We start from the raw sequence: 15,759 nt of genomic DNA, 5'->3' as shown, positions 1-15,759 counted from the left end.
AGAAGCAGTAAACTGGAGATTTTCAACCAAACTACAACTTTAAAATTTCATCTCCGAAACTTGTGATCTGATTAAGACAAAATTTTTATACAAGATTTTTACTGTTAGAATTGTAAGGGAATCATCTTAACTTTTATTCTTCACTGGGTGACATTTTTCTTTATAGAGCTCTTACAGTCATTATCTTGGGGGTGTACTTTTGTAAACCACTATTTAACACATTCACTACAGATTGACTGTTGGTACACACACCACACAATGCTTTTGTAACCATTGGTAGCAACGTGTTAAAACATTGAATGTTTAACACTTATTTAATTAAGCAGGTTTTGTTAATATATCATGGCCGGTGTCTGCACGTATAAAAGCACAAACCACGAGATTGCCCACGGCAGAACGTTTTAAATAGTGGTTTACAAAAATACACGCACGAGATAATGACTTTGGGAGCACATAACAAAACTAATGCTAAAGTTTTTGAGTTATGAATTTTCAAAATTTCAATCTGGTTGAAAAGTACAAAAAACTGGTACCTAATACAATAGGTACCTTTTTTTGGTAAAAAACTGGATGCTATTATTTGTAAATTATTTGCTTTATACGTCTAAACACAGAAATAAACAAGCTAAGTTTTAATGTAACTCCCGTTTTGTTGCTCTAATAAGTTAGTTTGTGGTTAATTTTAAAAATCAGGTATTTATACTCTTTAATCTTAGAGTAGTACGAAATGCGAGAAGGGATAGAAGAACAAAAGCAAACGAGATCAAGTTTTTTTGAGCTTATCCTCTCACTTGGTTCTGTTGAATAAGTATATTTTAGAAATCTACTAACATGTTTCAGCAACTTTAAGTGATAATTAGTGTTATTGCACTATAAGCATACTGACAACACATATTAGCTATAAGATAGCCATATCAGTGGTGATAAACCTTTTGTTATGAAATGGACAGAGAATACCTAATTATGAGTATAACACTTTGATTAATTATACTAAAATACTGTAAATAGAGATCTACAGGTCTTATATACAGGTATATCAAATGACACGTTCCGATTTAAAAAGAATATCTTATTGAAAATGATCATTTATTTACATATTATATACAATTTATAGTTTAAAATTAACAATACACTATATACTAGTAAAATTACTAATGTCTGTCTTTTATGTAAGTACAAGTAATAAATACAAAAATTATCATTATTTCAAGGGTTGGGTAGTTTTAAAACCAAATAATAGTAATGCTCTTCTAACAACTTTATAGTATAGAATCATTAAATGCTTATTATTATAGTAAAACAATAACTTGCAGTAGGTTGTGCACTAAAATAACTTCATGATAAAAAAAAACTAGCTATGCAGTCAATAAAAGTGCATTATTTATAGCATTTTCTCTTTAAACTTTCTTTAAGAGAAAATAAGCTAAAATAAGATGTACAGTAGTATTGGACTCAATCAAAGGAACGTAATAAAAACAAATGCATAAAAAATATTTTGAATTGATAGCACCTTTAAGCATTCTGTATTAAGCTACTTCAAGAATTTTTGGCCACACGGTTTAAGATGTCAGACTTAGGAACTCTTATCAGCACTTACTCTCTATTCTGATACGATACTTGCACAAACCCATAAATGGGTAGATGGGCAAAAAAGAGTGGGAAGAAAGGCCTTTCCTAAAAAAATCAATATATTCTATATGACTTTTTCATTATAATCACTAAATTAAAACACTTACAGAAACATGATGTTTCTAACCTTCTCAATTTGAAGTTTACGAGTAAAACAGTCACAAATGATAAATGAAAAAAATCAGCAAAAATAATGTAAATATACCACTTTCCAAAAAAAGAAAGAAATTCTTGTCGTAGCAATTTATAGCCTTATTAAAAGACTTTTTTTAATTATTAACTTATATTAAATATTTTTGGTCAATTGTATATAAAAACACACAATTGTTTTGATAATTTTGTAGCAAACAAGGAATGCAGATAAAAGTTAAGTGAAATTTTACCCCAAAGTGTGCATATGTCTACCCACAAAGAATCTAAGGATATACACAATGATAAATATAATACACATGTAGGACTACTTATAATATAAATTTGTTGAAAGCTGTATTTTTGCTTTTTTAGTACTAGAATTACTGTGGTAACTGCAAAGTTTAATTTCTACTATATATGATCTTTGTTTTTTATCTGCAATATAATATTTTGTGCCAAACCCATTTCTCTTGGCATTCATAAAATAAACTTTTGTTTTTGTATTTTAAAATTCCTACATTATGACATTGATTTTATTATAATAGTAGATGACACTGTAATAATCAGATTTTTAACAGAACAGTAAGCTCCATTAGGAAGCAACAAAGAAACCAAGAAAAGGACCATTAATTATGAACTCTTATTTGTTACAGACAATTTAGTTTTAAAGCCAGTGATTCGACATAAAACGAGAATTCAATTTCTGAAAGATTAGAACTATATAATTATAACAGAGGTAATATATAATATCACAAAATAACAAGAAATAACCCAATTAAATACAATCTATGAAAAACTAACCACTGGTGTCAAGAATACTACCTTTCATTGCACCGGAAACTGTAAGTGTTGGAGAGTTGTAGGACCGAAACAAGGAGAGCTTACAGAGAATTAAGTCAACAAATTTTAAGATAGTCAGTAAACAGTCTATCACAAACTTTGGTTGAGAGGCATTGTGAGCCAGTCCATCAGACAGGCAGGGTCTTGGAGACCGAAGACGTGAAGAGTTTGGTGAAGAACAGCATACCGGAGTGACCGCCGGGGATATAACTGATGAGGAACCAGAGGAGAGCGATGACCTGCGCCACGGCGCACACCAGTGTGAGGGGTGTGCTGACCAGCACCAAGGAGCAGTACAGGGTGGCGGTCAGTGTCACCGAGTAGCTCAGCGTAAACCAGAACCGCTCCTTGGAGAACAGGTGCCTCAGGTGGTTCAGAGGACCCCACAGGAATGAGAAGCTAAAATGAAACAAATAGATCTAAATTTAACGTTGAAATAGTTGTTACTTCTCAGTTTCTTACACTACTTAATTTTGTTATAGGCCTAACTATTTATTTTGTAAACAGTTGTAAAATTAATTTAAAGGAAAAATGTTTTAAAACTAATAAAATAAAAAAATCATAAAATCTGTAACACATGCATCAAACATTGAAAACTATATACATAAAGAGAGAGAGAGGGAGGAGAGGCTCATAATGTAGATATATCTCAACATACTGGGTAACTCCGATGCTGCATTACCCTCCATCAGATCTCTTGACATTCAGCGTGTTTTCTACATATGGAGAAACACTGTTCTACGTTACTGGACTGGAGATCATCTTCTGCACACTACAGTTCACAAAGAAATGCCCAATTATATTCTCTACAACCTGGTTTTACTCCTCCCACTTTCTGCAATGAAACTCAGTGTGCAGAACATTATCCTGGCCTGAATCACCACATTGACATGACAACATTTGACCTTTCTTATCTTGAACAGTTAGGCTCCAAAAACTCTATGGTAGCCTATTTTCCTCTTGTGTACAACTGCCATCTTTCTTGCCAGTTCCATGGTGCAAACTCAAACATCACTGTTACAGGGTAATTTTGTTTTCGTCACATAGCTGTTGTCTTAAAAACTTTCTTTCATCTGACAAGAACTTTCTTTCAACTCCTTCAACAACATGGTAGGTTGGCTCAGAAACTGTATGCACTCCCAATGAGAAAAGCAATTACATTCTCTACATTGCCCTTGACTTTTGGCTCAAGTGATTTTCTGCAGCTCATCTGATCGTATTTCACATTCTTTCAGTAGTATAGAACGTATAGTCGACAAATGCAAGTGGTGGTTGCTCACTGCAGGCCCTTCAATATTCATTATTAACCAGCTTATACATGCACTGACTCTGTAGGTACATACATGATGCCCAAACATGACCTTGGGTTCCAAAATTACGTTGAGAAAATCATAAAAACTTTTTGCATTAAAAACTAATCTTTCTTTTCATCTAGGCTTTCAGATAAAACACACATAATTATATTATACATTATAAAGATAGCAATATCATCTGCATATTCTTCAATAAAACTTCCTAATGATATCTCCATTCCAAGAATCCCTCTTAGAGGATGTTTCAGAGGTCTGTCCATACGTGAGCCCTAAGCAGCGTTTGCTGTGATCAACCACATGTGCAGCCTCCTGAGCTAACATATATGAGCTGCGTATCCTTGAGATATTGCAAAGCATCTTTAAGCGATTGACAGAAATGTTATAAGTATGGAAAGCGTTCTGTATTTCAGTCCATCTGGCATAATTGAAGGCATCTGTAATGTCTAATATGACCAGGAAAGTCTAGTGATGGCTTCTACATTGGCCCACATTTAACATATTTTAATAAAGCTTCTAAATTTTCTAAATGAAAATGCTTTATTCTTCTTATATTGAGAATAAATTAGCAGACAGTACAATTCAGAGGAGTGAGATTTTTCAGGGACATTTCTCTCTGCACAGCGCTTGTACTATATGGAAGGGAGCTATAAACAGTTGATTGTAACATGTGACACAACTGTAAAAAGTGTTGCCTCATTCTAACCAAGGAGCCTCCCCAAGTGCAAGTCTCTGTCAACAGAAACTGGCCAGAAATACTTTGGGCATTCTAACCAAGAATCCTCCCCAAGCGCAAGTCTCTGTCAACAGAAACTGGCCAGAAACACTTTGGAAATTCTAACAAAAAAACCTCCCTGAGTATAAGTCTCTGTCAACAGAAACTGGCCAGAAACACTTTGGGCATTCTTACCAAAAGGTCTTCCTGAGTGTAAGTCTCTCTCAGTAGATACTGGCCAGAAACACTTTGGGCATTCTTACCAAAAAGTCTTCCTGAGCATAAGTCTCTCTCAGTAGATACTGGCCAGAAACACTTTGGGCATTCTTACCAAAAAGCCTTCCTGAGTGTAAGTCTCTCTCAGTAGATACTGGCCAGAAACACTTTGGGCATTCTTACCAAAAAGCCTTCCTGAGTGTAAGTCTCTCTCAGTAGATACTGGCCAGAAACACTTTGGGCATTCTTACCAAAAAGCCTTCCTGAGTGTAAGTCTCTCTCAGTAGATACTGGCCAGAAACACTTTGGGCATTCTTACCAAAAAGTCTCCCTGAGCGCAAGGCTCTGTCAACAGAAACTGGCCAGTCACACTTTGGGTATTCTACATGAACACTTGTTTATAATGCTGGAGTCTGTCACTTTTTGTGGTTCCCACTTTCAAAATAGAGTTATTTTAATTGGTTTTTATGTTGATAATTAGATCATTTTCTTGTTAAAATTAAACAAAACCCTTCACACATTGTACCCAATACTATTGATTTTATACAAACTTTCATTCCAATCAATTAAGATACAGTATATGTAAATCAAATTTTAAAACAAGAGAAATATTTTCAATACATTTTTGTGTCCTCTTTTGTCATGCCACATTAATTTAAGTAACAATTCTAATGGACAAATTTAAGTTTGGTATAAAAAATAATGGTAGAGAAAAGCTACTATTATACTACAGGTCTATGTAAATAGTTACTATTGAAAGTGGTGACCAAATTCTCATTTGACATAAAATTAAAAGACAACGAACACCAATGAAATATATTTTGATGTGAATTTTAATCAAGAAATATTGAGAATCCCAAATACTCAACCATTGCAAAATTGTACCATATCAAATTTAAAACTAATACATTTAGTGCTACATGGAGATCATTGAAATTCTTTTGACATTTTTGTTTGTCAAAGCTGTGCGACTTTCATAATTACATATCACACATCATTACAATGATGTTAACAATAGATTAGATTACAGTTAATTATACAGTGAGTAACTAATAAATGTGTTTAGCTGTAGCAACAAAGCTTACAGCTAGAATTTAGTCATAAAAGATGTTTGCTATATTAGTCACCAACACAAATCTTTTGATTTCTGCTTGGCCCTATCACTTAGCATTGCTAAACAAGGTAGGAGCACCATGCATCATGCGTCGCATAATTAGCTTCACTGAGACTGCACGCAAAATGTCAAATCTATAGCTTATTTCATTCCAGATATGTTCTGCGGATAGATAGACAGACAAACAAACAATGATATAGAAAAGAAATATTTACATCCTCTCGTCAGATAAAAGAAAAATTTGTCAGCCTACAGCTTTCAATGGCGCTAAGTCAAATTCCATGGCTGGACATGCAACATCATAGAATTCATTCTTGTCTGCTTAGAAATGCATAACAGTCTGCAGATAAAATTTTGTTCGATATATCTTGCTAAATGTCATATTTACACAGTTTTGTTCATTTAGTTAGGATTCATAATAGTGTTCAAATAATAAAAGTTCAGGTGAACTAAAGAGGATACTACAACGCAAGAATCAGCTTAAATCAAGTCTTGTCACATACTTTTGACATTGACTTTCCACTCTATTATTTTTTCTTTTGCTCTATAAATAAAATCTGCATATATTTCAATCTCTTATGATTGCACTCTTTTTGTTCTTTATTTATTCTGCTAGTTATCATTGCCATCATGGATAACCATAAGACTAATGTAAAGAAATTGTACTAAGTGATATGCACCATCATTGAAATCAATGTTCCTCATATAAAAATGAAGGTTCATGCAAACTTTCAAGTCTATGGGTCAGTTCTCTTTACCATGCCATTGTGTTATTATGATTGTATACGAGGTCTGTCCAAAAAGTATCCGACCGCCGACCAGTAGGTGGCCGCGGCGTAACCGGCCGGCCGGTTATTGGAGGGGAGGGGCGAGCCTACTCCTTCCCATATCCAGTCACTCAGTGAGTCACAGCGCTCTGTTCCGTACAGTACTGCCATGTGTGTGCGTCGCATTTCAATATGACTGAATGTGTTGCGCAGCGCATTTGCGTTAAATTTTGACAAAAAATTGGCCATTCAGCATCAGAGACGATTACTATGATACAGAAAGTTTATGGTGATGTGTCTATGGGCAATACACAAATAAAAGAGTGGTTTAGGCGGTTTAAAAATGGCCGCATATCAGTGGAGAGTGATGACCGATCTGGCAGGCCTTCAATGGCCAGAAACGCTGAAAATGTTGAACGTGTTCCTGCAGCAATTAATGAAAACCGTCGATTGACTGTTCAAGAGCTGGAAGAAGATTTAGGAATACCAAAATCGTCAGTTTGTAACATTTTACACAAAGATATAAAATGAACCGTGTTTCGGCAAAATTTGTTCCTCGGCTGCTGACAGAAGACCAAAAGAACTGTTGACTTGAAATCGCACAGGACAATCTGGATTTGATAAAAAGTGACCCAGGGCTATTTAAAAAAGTTATGGGTTTATGGCTATGACCCTGAAATAAAGGCTCAATCTTCACAGTGGAAAACTCGCATAGAGCAACGGCCGAAAAAAGCAAGACAAAGTCGAAGCAATATCAAGGTAATGCTGACAGTTTTTTTTGACCAGGACGGCATTGTTCATCACGAATATGCTCCAAGAGGCCAGACAGTGAATAAGGAGTATTATCTTGAGGTCCTAAAGCAGCTACGAGATGCAGTGCGAAGGAAACAACCTGAACTGTGGACAAGCTGTGACTGGATCCTGCACCACAACAACGTGCCAGCTCATTCCTCAAATCTTATTCAGCATTTTTTTGTCAAACACGACATCAACCAACTACGACAGCCTCCCTACAGTCCTGACATAGCTCCTTGTAACTTCTGACTCCTTTTTGGACACACCTCGTACAGTTATGCTATTTTCAGGCCTGTTAATTTTTGTTTATTAAAGGTACTGGCACTAATAAGTTTTGATATCTATATGCCTACCAATTAGGGCCCGATGTATGCTAAATAATGTTAGTTTATAATACTATTACTTATTTTGACTTAACAAATCATGTGGTGGAATTTTATAGAGTGATTTATGGACACCCTGTATAATTCAATGGGTCATTAGAAAGGGGTTATCAATTGAATATGCAGAGAGAATGTTCACTATTGAGCCATAAGAATATTGTTTATTGCTTCCAAACTTACTTAACAACCAGAATCACATTACTAAATTTATTAAATTTATTTGATCTTCTATTTAATATTACAAAAGATAAGAGAGATTGTAAAGTTTATTCACTTACACCTGCAAGTTACACAACACCATGGTGATTGGCATGCTTAATTGATTTTCTCAATTTACTGTAAGACAATCTAATTCAACAAGACTTATTAAAAAGGTTTTGTACTCACCTGCACATAAAGAATAAACTACCCATTGTGTACAGTAAAGCAAATTTCCTTGCTTTTAAGAGCAGAACGGGAATGTATAGTGCCGAAAGTCCAAAACAGAAAATGCCCATACATACGCATAAACAGAAGCCCACGATTCTCTGGAATCTGCTCTGAAAAAGAAAGAACACACATACAATTTTGTCTATAATGATTGAGATGTATAAATTTACATTAACATTAACATGTTCACCAGTGAGTGACCCGTAGTGTTCTTTTAGTTGAGAACACTACCGGATTTGATAAAACTCACACTATATTTCTGAATTTATAATTTTTTACTAATGTAATTGAGATTTGAAGTGCGCAATCGTATCCCTTGTTCAAGGCAATTTCAGCTGCTGTCATTGTCTGTTACGTTACTGCATCAATCTCCAAGCTACAGGGTACATCTTTACGTTTGTCATGTTTTGGAGCTTCAGTAAATATTGATCTAATATAAATAGGTCTTGGGTGACTCTTGACAGTTAATGTTAATAAATACCATACATGGTGGTGTTCCCTAACAGAACACAATCTGGTAGTTTTGTCCAATTAATCTGAAGCGCTCTAGCGCTGACCTACACTAAATTATCAGATACCAAAGTCCACTAACACTATGAGTCAAAGGAGAACCATATCACTCTGAAATAATGCGTCTTCATGAATCAACGGTGACTCAAGTCAGAATATGGAAGAGTTCCAAATTTAACAACAATGCAGTGAATGTTTTAAAAGTAAGCCCTAAATAAGTAAAAACTTTTAAATTCTCTAACTTCTCTTAATTTTTAATGAGATAAATTTCGTGCTGTCAGATAACATCACACAATTTTGATTCTGGCACAGGTTTGAGAACTAGATTAAACATGTAGTTATAAATTTGACTCGAAAGTACCTTCACAGACCAAATTTTATTTGGCAAATGGCTTTCTTGGCTAAGCAAATTAATTCTAAAATTTATAAAACCAAAAAGTCAGAGTCAGTTTGGTAAATAAAAATGTACTCAAAACAGATAATGTCATTTATGACAATAAATAAATTATGTTTTTCTCTGAATTATGCTTACTATTCATTTAACAACTATGACTGTCTGCTTCAAAATGTTATACTCATGATTCAAACCCAGCAATAACAGCATCATGTGACAAACAACACATTAAACAATACTGACTGATAAATGTTCATAGATCATTGCAGCATTCACACTAATTATACAACATCTTTTTCTGATACAGAAGTATACATTAATGATGGATTTTGTACTTTACAAGTACATTATAATAGTAATAATAAATAGAAGTCAGTAAGTATTAATAAGTACTAACTAATTTGTTTTCACAGATGTGTTTATGTGCAGTCATCTTTTAAACACATTAGTTGGTAAAACAAATGGTTAACTATACCATGTTTAATTCTGATGAATAATGACCTAACATATTTAATTCACAGGTCAATCGTAAATTAGTTTTTAAATGACAATTTGTTATAAATGTTGATAAAATGTTTCTTTACATTTACTTATTTAATTAACGAGTATTCACTAGGCTTTATATTCATGTTACACGTATCGTATAGATGTATTTGTTCTGTTAGTACTAATACTTTTAGGAATGATTCAATAGGAAGATACTTATACAAATACTTCTACTATGATTTCTAAAGGAAGTTTAAGTTTGTGCTCAGGGAGTCACAACATGATTTTGAAACAGAATGTAAACTAATTTTTTTACATAAAAATATTTTATGTTTCATTAGATAAAGTAAAATAACTTAAAGATTTAAAACTGAACAGCTAAAATTATTCTAAAAATTTTTGTATAAAGAATTTATTAGATAATTCTCTGAAAAGTGGTAGTGTGGTATAAATTTTGGTACAGAAGAAAGTACGGTATTTTATCTTATTCATAATTGAAGAAAACTATACCTATGTTTTAATCAATACCCTATAACACATTTTACAATAAAGCCAGTATTTTATATACAGGCATAATTTATTTAATCCATGCCATAATTTTCAAATAAAACTGGACTTTCATTAACAGGAGTCACATTAAATAAAGTTGATAGTGCAGTTGACGATCTGTAAAAGAAAGTAAATGATAAATTTGCGATGACCTACTACTAGATTCAAGGAAGGATTTTTAGATTTTGCAGAAACAATTTCAAGAGGAGCTTGGATCTGTCCTAGAAACAGAGGCCAAGTTCAGATAAGAGGAGACTTGAATGATAAGATAGCATAGACATTTCACTGTCACAAGATCCCAGAGAATGAACGCTCATGAGCAGACAGCTACTATTCAAGTTGAACTACTTAGAGGAGAGAAGGAACAAACTTTGAGAGTTATCTTATATGAATAGAGAACTGTTCAGTTCAATAAACATAAATACAATAACAGATTGCCAATTTTTTCAAGAAGATCACACTTTTTAGGTTGTCACAAACCATATATTGCACAATGATTAAAGAGTGTTTATTTTAATTTATATTTCAATTAGTCCAACGATCTTGGGAATCGGGAGGAATCAGGGTTTTTGGATGTGGGAGGATGACAATCAAAGGAGGGGTAGGTTTAACAGGAGGGGATAACAGGGTTTTAAACATTCACATGAGAATTTGAGCAGAAAGATAAGGTCTACCAACTACATTTGAATATCAAGAGGAATCAGAGTTTTTGGATGTGGGAGTATAACAATCTAAGGAGGGGTAGGTTTAAGAGGAGGGGATAACAGGGTTTTAAACATTCACATGAGAATTTGAGCAGAAAGATTAGGTCTACCAACTACATTTGAATATCGGGAGGAATCAGGGTTTTTGGATGTGGGAGGATAACAATCAAAGGAGGGGTAGGTTTAACAGGAGAGGATAACAGGGTTTTAAACATTCACATGAGAATTTGAGCAGAAAGATAAGGTCTACCGACTACATTTGAATATAACTTGAGAGTTTTTCAAGACTTTTTCTCTTTCTTGTCATTTTGGTCAGAGTTTCTACCTTCCTGGAGAAGTTTATTCCTCATTTCTACCTTCATGGTGAGGATTATTTATTGTTTTTCCTTTGTTATTTGGTCCTATTAGCTATTGTGTAACTTCCTTGGTTATATCGATGTTGTTTTTCCTGACTAGTTAGGTTTAGTTGTACGGTTATTTACAGAAATAGTCATTGTTTATTTCTTTTGTGATGCTAGTAAATGGTTATTTTCTGTGCAGGACAGCACCTTCGGTGCAGCTGGAACCCGCGTTGATAATAGGAGGCATGACTGTTAGCTTATTCAACTACTACAAAATTAAAAAAAACTATGGCCTTTCTAAAATTTAATTGTTATCTGGTTTTTAAATTTAATTTTTAAGCATTTTACTTTTTAAAAATCAACAAATATTGTGAAGCGGCTAAAGTAAACATTTATCGAAGAGAAACCCTATTGGGGAATAAATCTAGTTCCTTAATAAATTCATATTTAATAGTAGAGTGCTAAGCTCTTAGTAGGGTGTTTAGCTCTCAGGTAGAATAAAAAGCCCTTGAGTAGAATGGTAGGGCCTTGGATAGGCGTGACAGTCAGTGTTCAGTGAAGGTAAGTTTTCGGTAGTTTCATGAAAAAATAACAGTTCTCATATTTTTTTAGTTAAATATTACTATATTAAATCCTAAGGTAGGAAGATAATAAATTCTGTACATTAAGGAGTTTTATACTTCATGCAAAAATGTTATTAGATCTCTTAATAATTTTTTTATTTAATACAGTAGAGTATTTGTAATTCAAGGTTTAATAGTTCAAGCTTCCGTGCCAGTTGAGCTACTATGTGGTAAAAGAAAAAAATTGAATAATAAACAGCACTTGTAAACAGTGCCTTCAACTTGCAAATGCTGTGTAAGAACTTTAAGAATTGGACAGACCATTCAGTAGAGTGCATACGTCATTACGTGATTAACTAGTGACGTAGAAATTGTACAAGAGACTTTACCGGCAATGACTCATAGTGAAGATTTTACACTATGTAGAACAACAAGCAGAAGCAACTGTAGCCAATACTATATTACTTCGACACTAGCGGAGAGGGATATCACTGCTCGCAAGCGTTGCAATGTGGTGGAACAAAAAACTATTTGCAGTTTTTAAAGTAAAACTTGTCTACTGAAGGCCTACATAAAATTAGAATGTCTTTTATTTTATACTTTAATAAAATGTAATCGTTTATTACTTAACCTACAAACAGTGGTTTTATTAATATCTCCCTTTTCTCAAGATACTGTATGTAATTCATGTTTTATGTAATATGAGGTAGACTCAGTCCTATATACCTCGAATTACAGAGTCTACTATTGCTATTCTTAATCATTTCTATCTAGACCGAGTTAGTTTTCACACACAAAAAAATCAACAAATAATGTAAAGTAAGACTTGTAAACATATCCCATTAATTGTTTTAATAATAAATCAGTAACACATATAGTTTATAACTCATTATTACATAATTCATTTATTATATATAAAAACATAGCTGAACTAGTGGTGTATAAAGAAACTAATTTCAATGGGGAGGAGTACTGACATACTAGGTTGTTTAGGCTATATGAAATACCCTCCAAAGTAGGGGCTCGGGAATCTTTCTCAGAGAAATTGTTAAGCTGTAAGACAACATAAATGTGTCCTAGCTTTAGATAAACTACTAGGTGCAATTATAATGCTTGTCACTTCAAAATTTCGGGCAGGAGGCTTGAGCCACTCCTCATATATAGGCCTACCTATGAGCTTAACTGTACTATAATTTGAAGTATCTATAGCCAAATTTTGTTCAAAATTTTAATATTTTTATTGTTCAGTAGTTTAGATTATCAGAACTTTTAACGTGTTGATTGTTGTTATAGCCGCTTATTATACTATAGCTGGTGGTTTTATTTATTCGAGGAGCCCATGAACTTAATATTTACCGCATGTTTTAGAACACAGTAAACTCAATCTCAAAATGATTAACGCAGTAGTTGATGTAAGTAACTAAGTCAAAACATAAATACAGTTAAGTTAACCTAATACTACACCTTAAAATAAGATACGCAGATCCAAAGAACTATCAAAAAACCGGGGTCCAGACAAAAATTTACCCCTCTTATTAGTGTATTACTACTGCAGTATAATAAGCGGCCACCATGACAATTGGTTTATAGGCATAGCTAACCAAATTATCGATTAGGAATACATAAACTTACAAATACAAAACCATTCTTAATTTAGTTATATATATATAATTAATTAAAGCTAGCTATTTTAATGCACTATTACAATATTGTTTAAAATTAATTCAAATTATGTAAAATCATTTGTGTGATGGCCGTAACTACAATTGCGATGAACATATTTCTGTCACAAACACGTTCATCCTTTAGAGTAGTATCGTACTATCACTAGTATAAACAAATTCAACATTGGTATCAATTTACAATAACGTGACCATGGAAAGGTATGTTCATTTTTTTTTCCTGAAAACTACAATTTTTCCTGAAAACAATAGTGAAGAAAAAATTTGTCGGCAACGAAAATCAAAGGAGTTACGATTTTTTGAAATCCTCTGAAAACTCTGTTTTTGACAGTACCTCTGGCAATTTTATTGAAATGATGACGTTAATCCTGTCAACGATGCCTGCCCGCTGCGCAGTGCTGCGCACTGCTTGCTCTTTTAGGAAAAAAAATTAACTCGAGCTTGCAAAAGTCGAATCCCAGATCACGTGATGCCCCTGATCCTTAACCCTCCAAGTGTTGTTCGACAAAATTTTGTCGGTTATTTTCCATTCTTAATACAATAATGCCCGAAAGGCATAAATATAATACAATGATATACTTTCCCCCCAGTTTATATGCACCTGTGATAATAATACTTGGCTATAAATGCCCAACCCATGAAAAAAAGTCCATTTTTCATGGTCACGGTATTGTAAATAAATACCTCAACATTTTCCAATATATAATTTTTATTTTGTGCAAGGCCTTTCTGAATCAAAGATTCCATCATCACACTTTAGAGTAGTGATAAAAAATATTTACACAGCTTTGTTTTTTAGGTTTATATTTAATAAATACATATAGGTAGTTTTTAACTCATCAATACATCATGACTTTTTACCTATAAAATCATAGTTGAACTATAATGTAATGTAAAATATCTGTAACGTAATTCGATTCCTTATTTTGGTTTGTTATTGTTCGGTACTTTAGATCATAAATATCAATGATTTGATTGTCGTGGTGACAACTTATCATTCTGCAGCCTGCATTACTGTTCCTTACGTTACAAAAACTAAGGAAGAATTCAAACTTTATTTTGGATTAGGCATAGTTGCTTTTTTAATATATACTATTCATAACCTTTATGAATAGTATATATTAATATATATATATTCTCAGGACAAAACTCTGAGAATTTGTCCCACAACTAGCCAGTAGGTCTAGAGTCTGTGTGAAAATGTCTGTTAAGTTCCAAAATCCCTGCGATCTGGTTAAGTTGTATGGGAAGATTTTTGTACTATTTTAAGATTTAACTTAAGAGGGCATAGGACTTACAAAAGCATAACTTTATAACCTACCATTGTAGGACAACAGTCCTTCTGTGTCCCAGAGAACCAACCATCTTCTTCTACTTGTTCACGTCTAAACCAATTTCCAACTTTAGGAAGTGAAACACTAGGTAAGCTGTTTTTTAAAAGCGGCTTAGAGTCCTCCTTACGAGCCGCTAAGTATTCGTCTAACTCAACTTTTAAGCCAGCCATTCTATACTGATTAGGATAGTAAATAATATTGAATAATAAATTTTTGTTTAAGAATTTCAAGGCCTGTTCTAATACATGTTCTGTACAAAAAGTGTATGATTTACAAGTTGTATTGTTTAGAAACAGAAAACAATACTAATCATGCAAAATATTAACATACAAACATTTACATAAACCACTGCAATTAAACAATAACAACAACATGATCAAAATGATACAGAATGCAAGCAGACGAAGAAGAAAGTGTTTACGATTGACTTTACAAACATAAACGTCACCAAGTCAGCTGACAAACAATTGGAAAAAGTAACTTGCTGTGCGTCTGGTACCCAATGTATGCCAATAAATAAATAGTATATTACAAAATACCTTTTTTAAATAATGGATTTTAAACCATATGCTTATTTAATGCGATGTAGCAAATCTATTTCACATATTACTAGGCTTTTTAACAGCTCCGGAAAAGGGCGTAGACTGTATTGGCATGTCTTGTTGCATGTTAGGTCTAAAACCATTTCAAATTATGAAGTGATTTCAGGATAATACTTATATTGAGCCACGCTGTTATTTTTATTGTGATTAATTAACTTTTAAATATTAAGTCATTCATTAAAAACTATTTAAGACCTTACAATGAACATTTCTCTTCAGTTAGATACAATTCATGTTTTAATAACCAGGATATTGTGAATTAGT

The 15,759-nt window shown here is 33.2% G+C and overlaps 1 protein-coding gene across 1 annotated transcript; it reads right to left on the bottom strand.

Annotated features, from left to right (window-relative positions):
• Positions 1-1,048: 1,048 nt before the first annotated feature.
• On the bottom strand, positions 1,049-15,321 carry LOC124362104 (vesicle transport protein SFT2C). Its single transcript, XM_046816287.1, has 3 exons — positions 14,881-15,321; positions 8,289-8,440; positions 1,049-3,000 (listed from the first exon to the last, which is right to left on the bottom strand). The coding sequence occupies exons 1-3, from the start codon at positions 15,061-15,063 to the stop codon at positions 2,730-2,732; spliced, it is 606 nt and encodes a 201-aa protein (XP_046672243.1). The 5' UTR covers positions 15,064-15,321; the 3' UTR covers positions 1,049-2,729.
• Between the last annotated feature and the right edge of the window lie 438 nt (positions 15,322-15,759).

The sequence above is a fragment of the Homalodisca vitripennis genome, chromosome 5, assembly GCF_021130785.1.
Source record: "Homalodisca vitripennis isolate AUS2020 chromosome 5, UT_GWSS_2.1, whole genome shotgun sequence".
Taxonomy (NCBI): domain Eukaryota; kingdom Metazoa; phylum Arthropoda; class Insecta; order Hemiptera; family Cicadellidae; genus Homalodisca; species Homalodisca vitripennis.
The sequence above is the reverse complement of the archived record's forward strand: the minus strand, read 5'-3'. Positions and strand labels throughout refer to the sequence as shown.

What these genes read in the sequence shown, in the direction of transcription:
- LOC124362104 (XM_046816287.1), bottom strand. Translation starts at nt 15,063, where the DNA reads ATGGCTGGCTTAAAAGTTGAGTTAGACGAATACTTAGCGGCTCGTAAG. An exon ending in AGGACTGTTGTCCTACAATG is followed by an intron (nt 8,441 to 14,880) that starts GTAGGTTATAAA and finishes TTTCTTTTTCAG; the next exon opens with AGCAGATTCCAGAGAATCGT. An exon ending in AGTTTATTCTTTATGTGCAG is followed by an intron (nt 3,001 to 8,288) that starts GTGAGTACAAAA and finishes GTTTCATTTTAG; the next exon opens with CTTCTCATTCCTGTGGGGTC.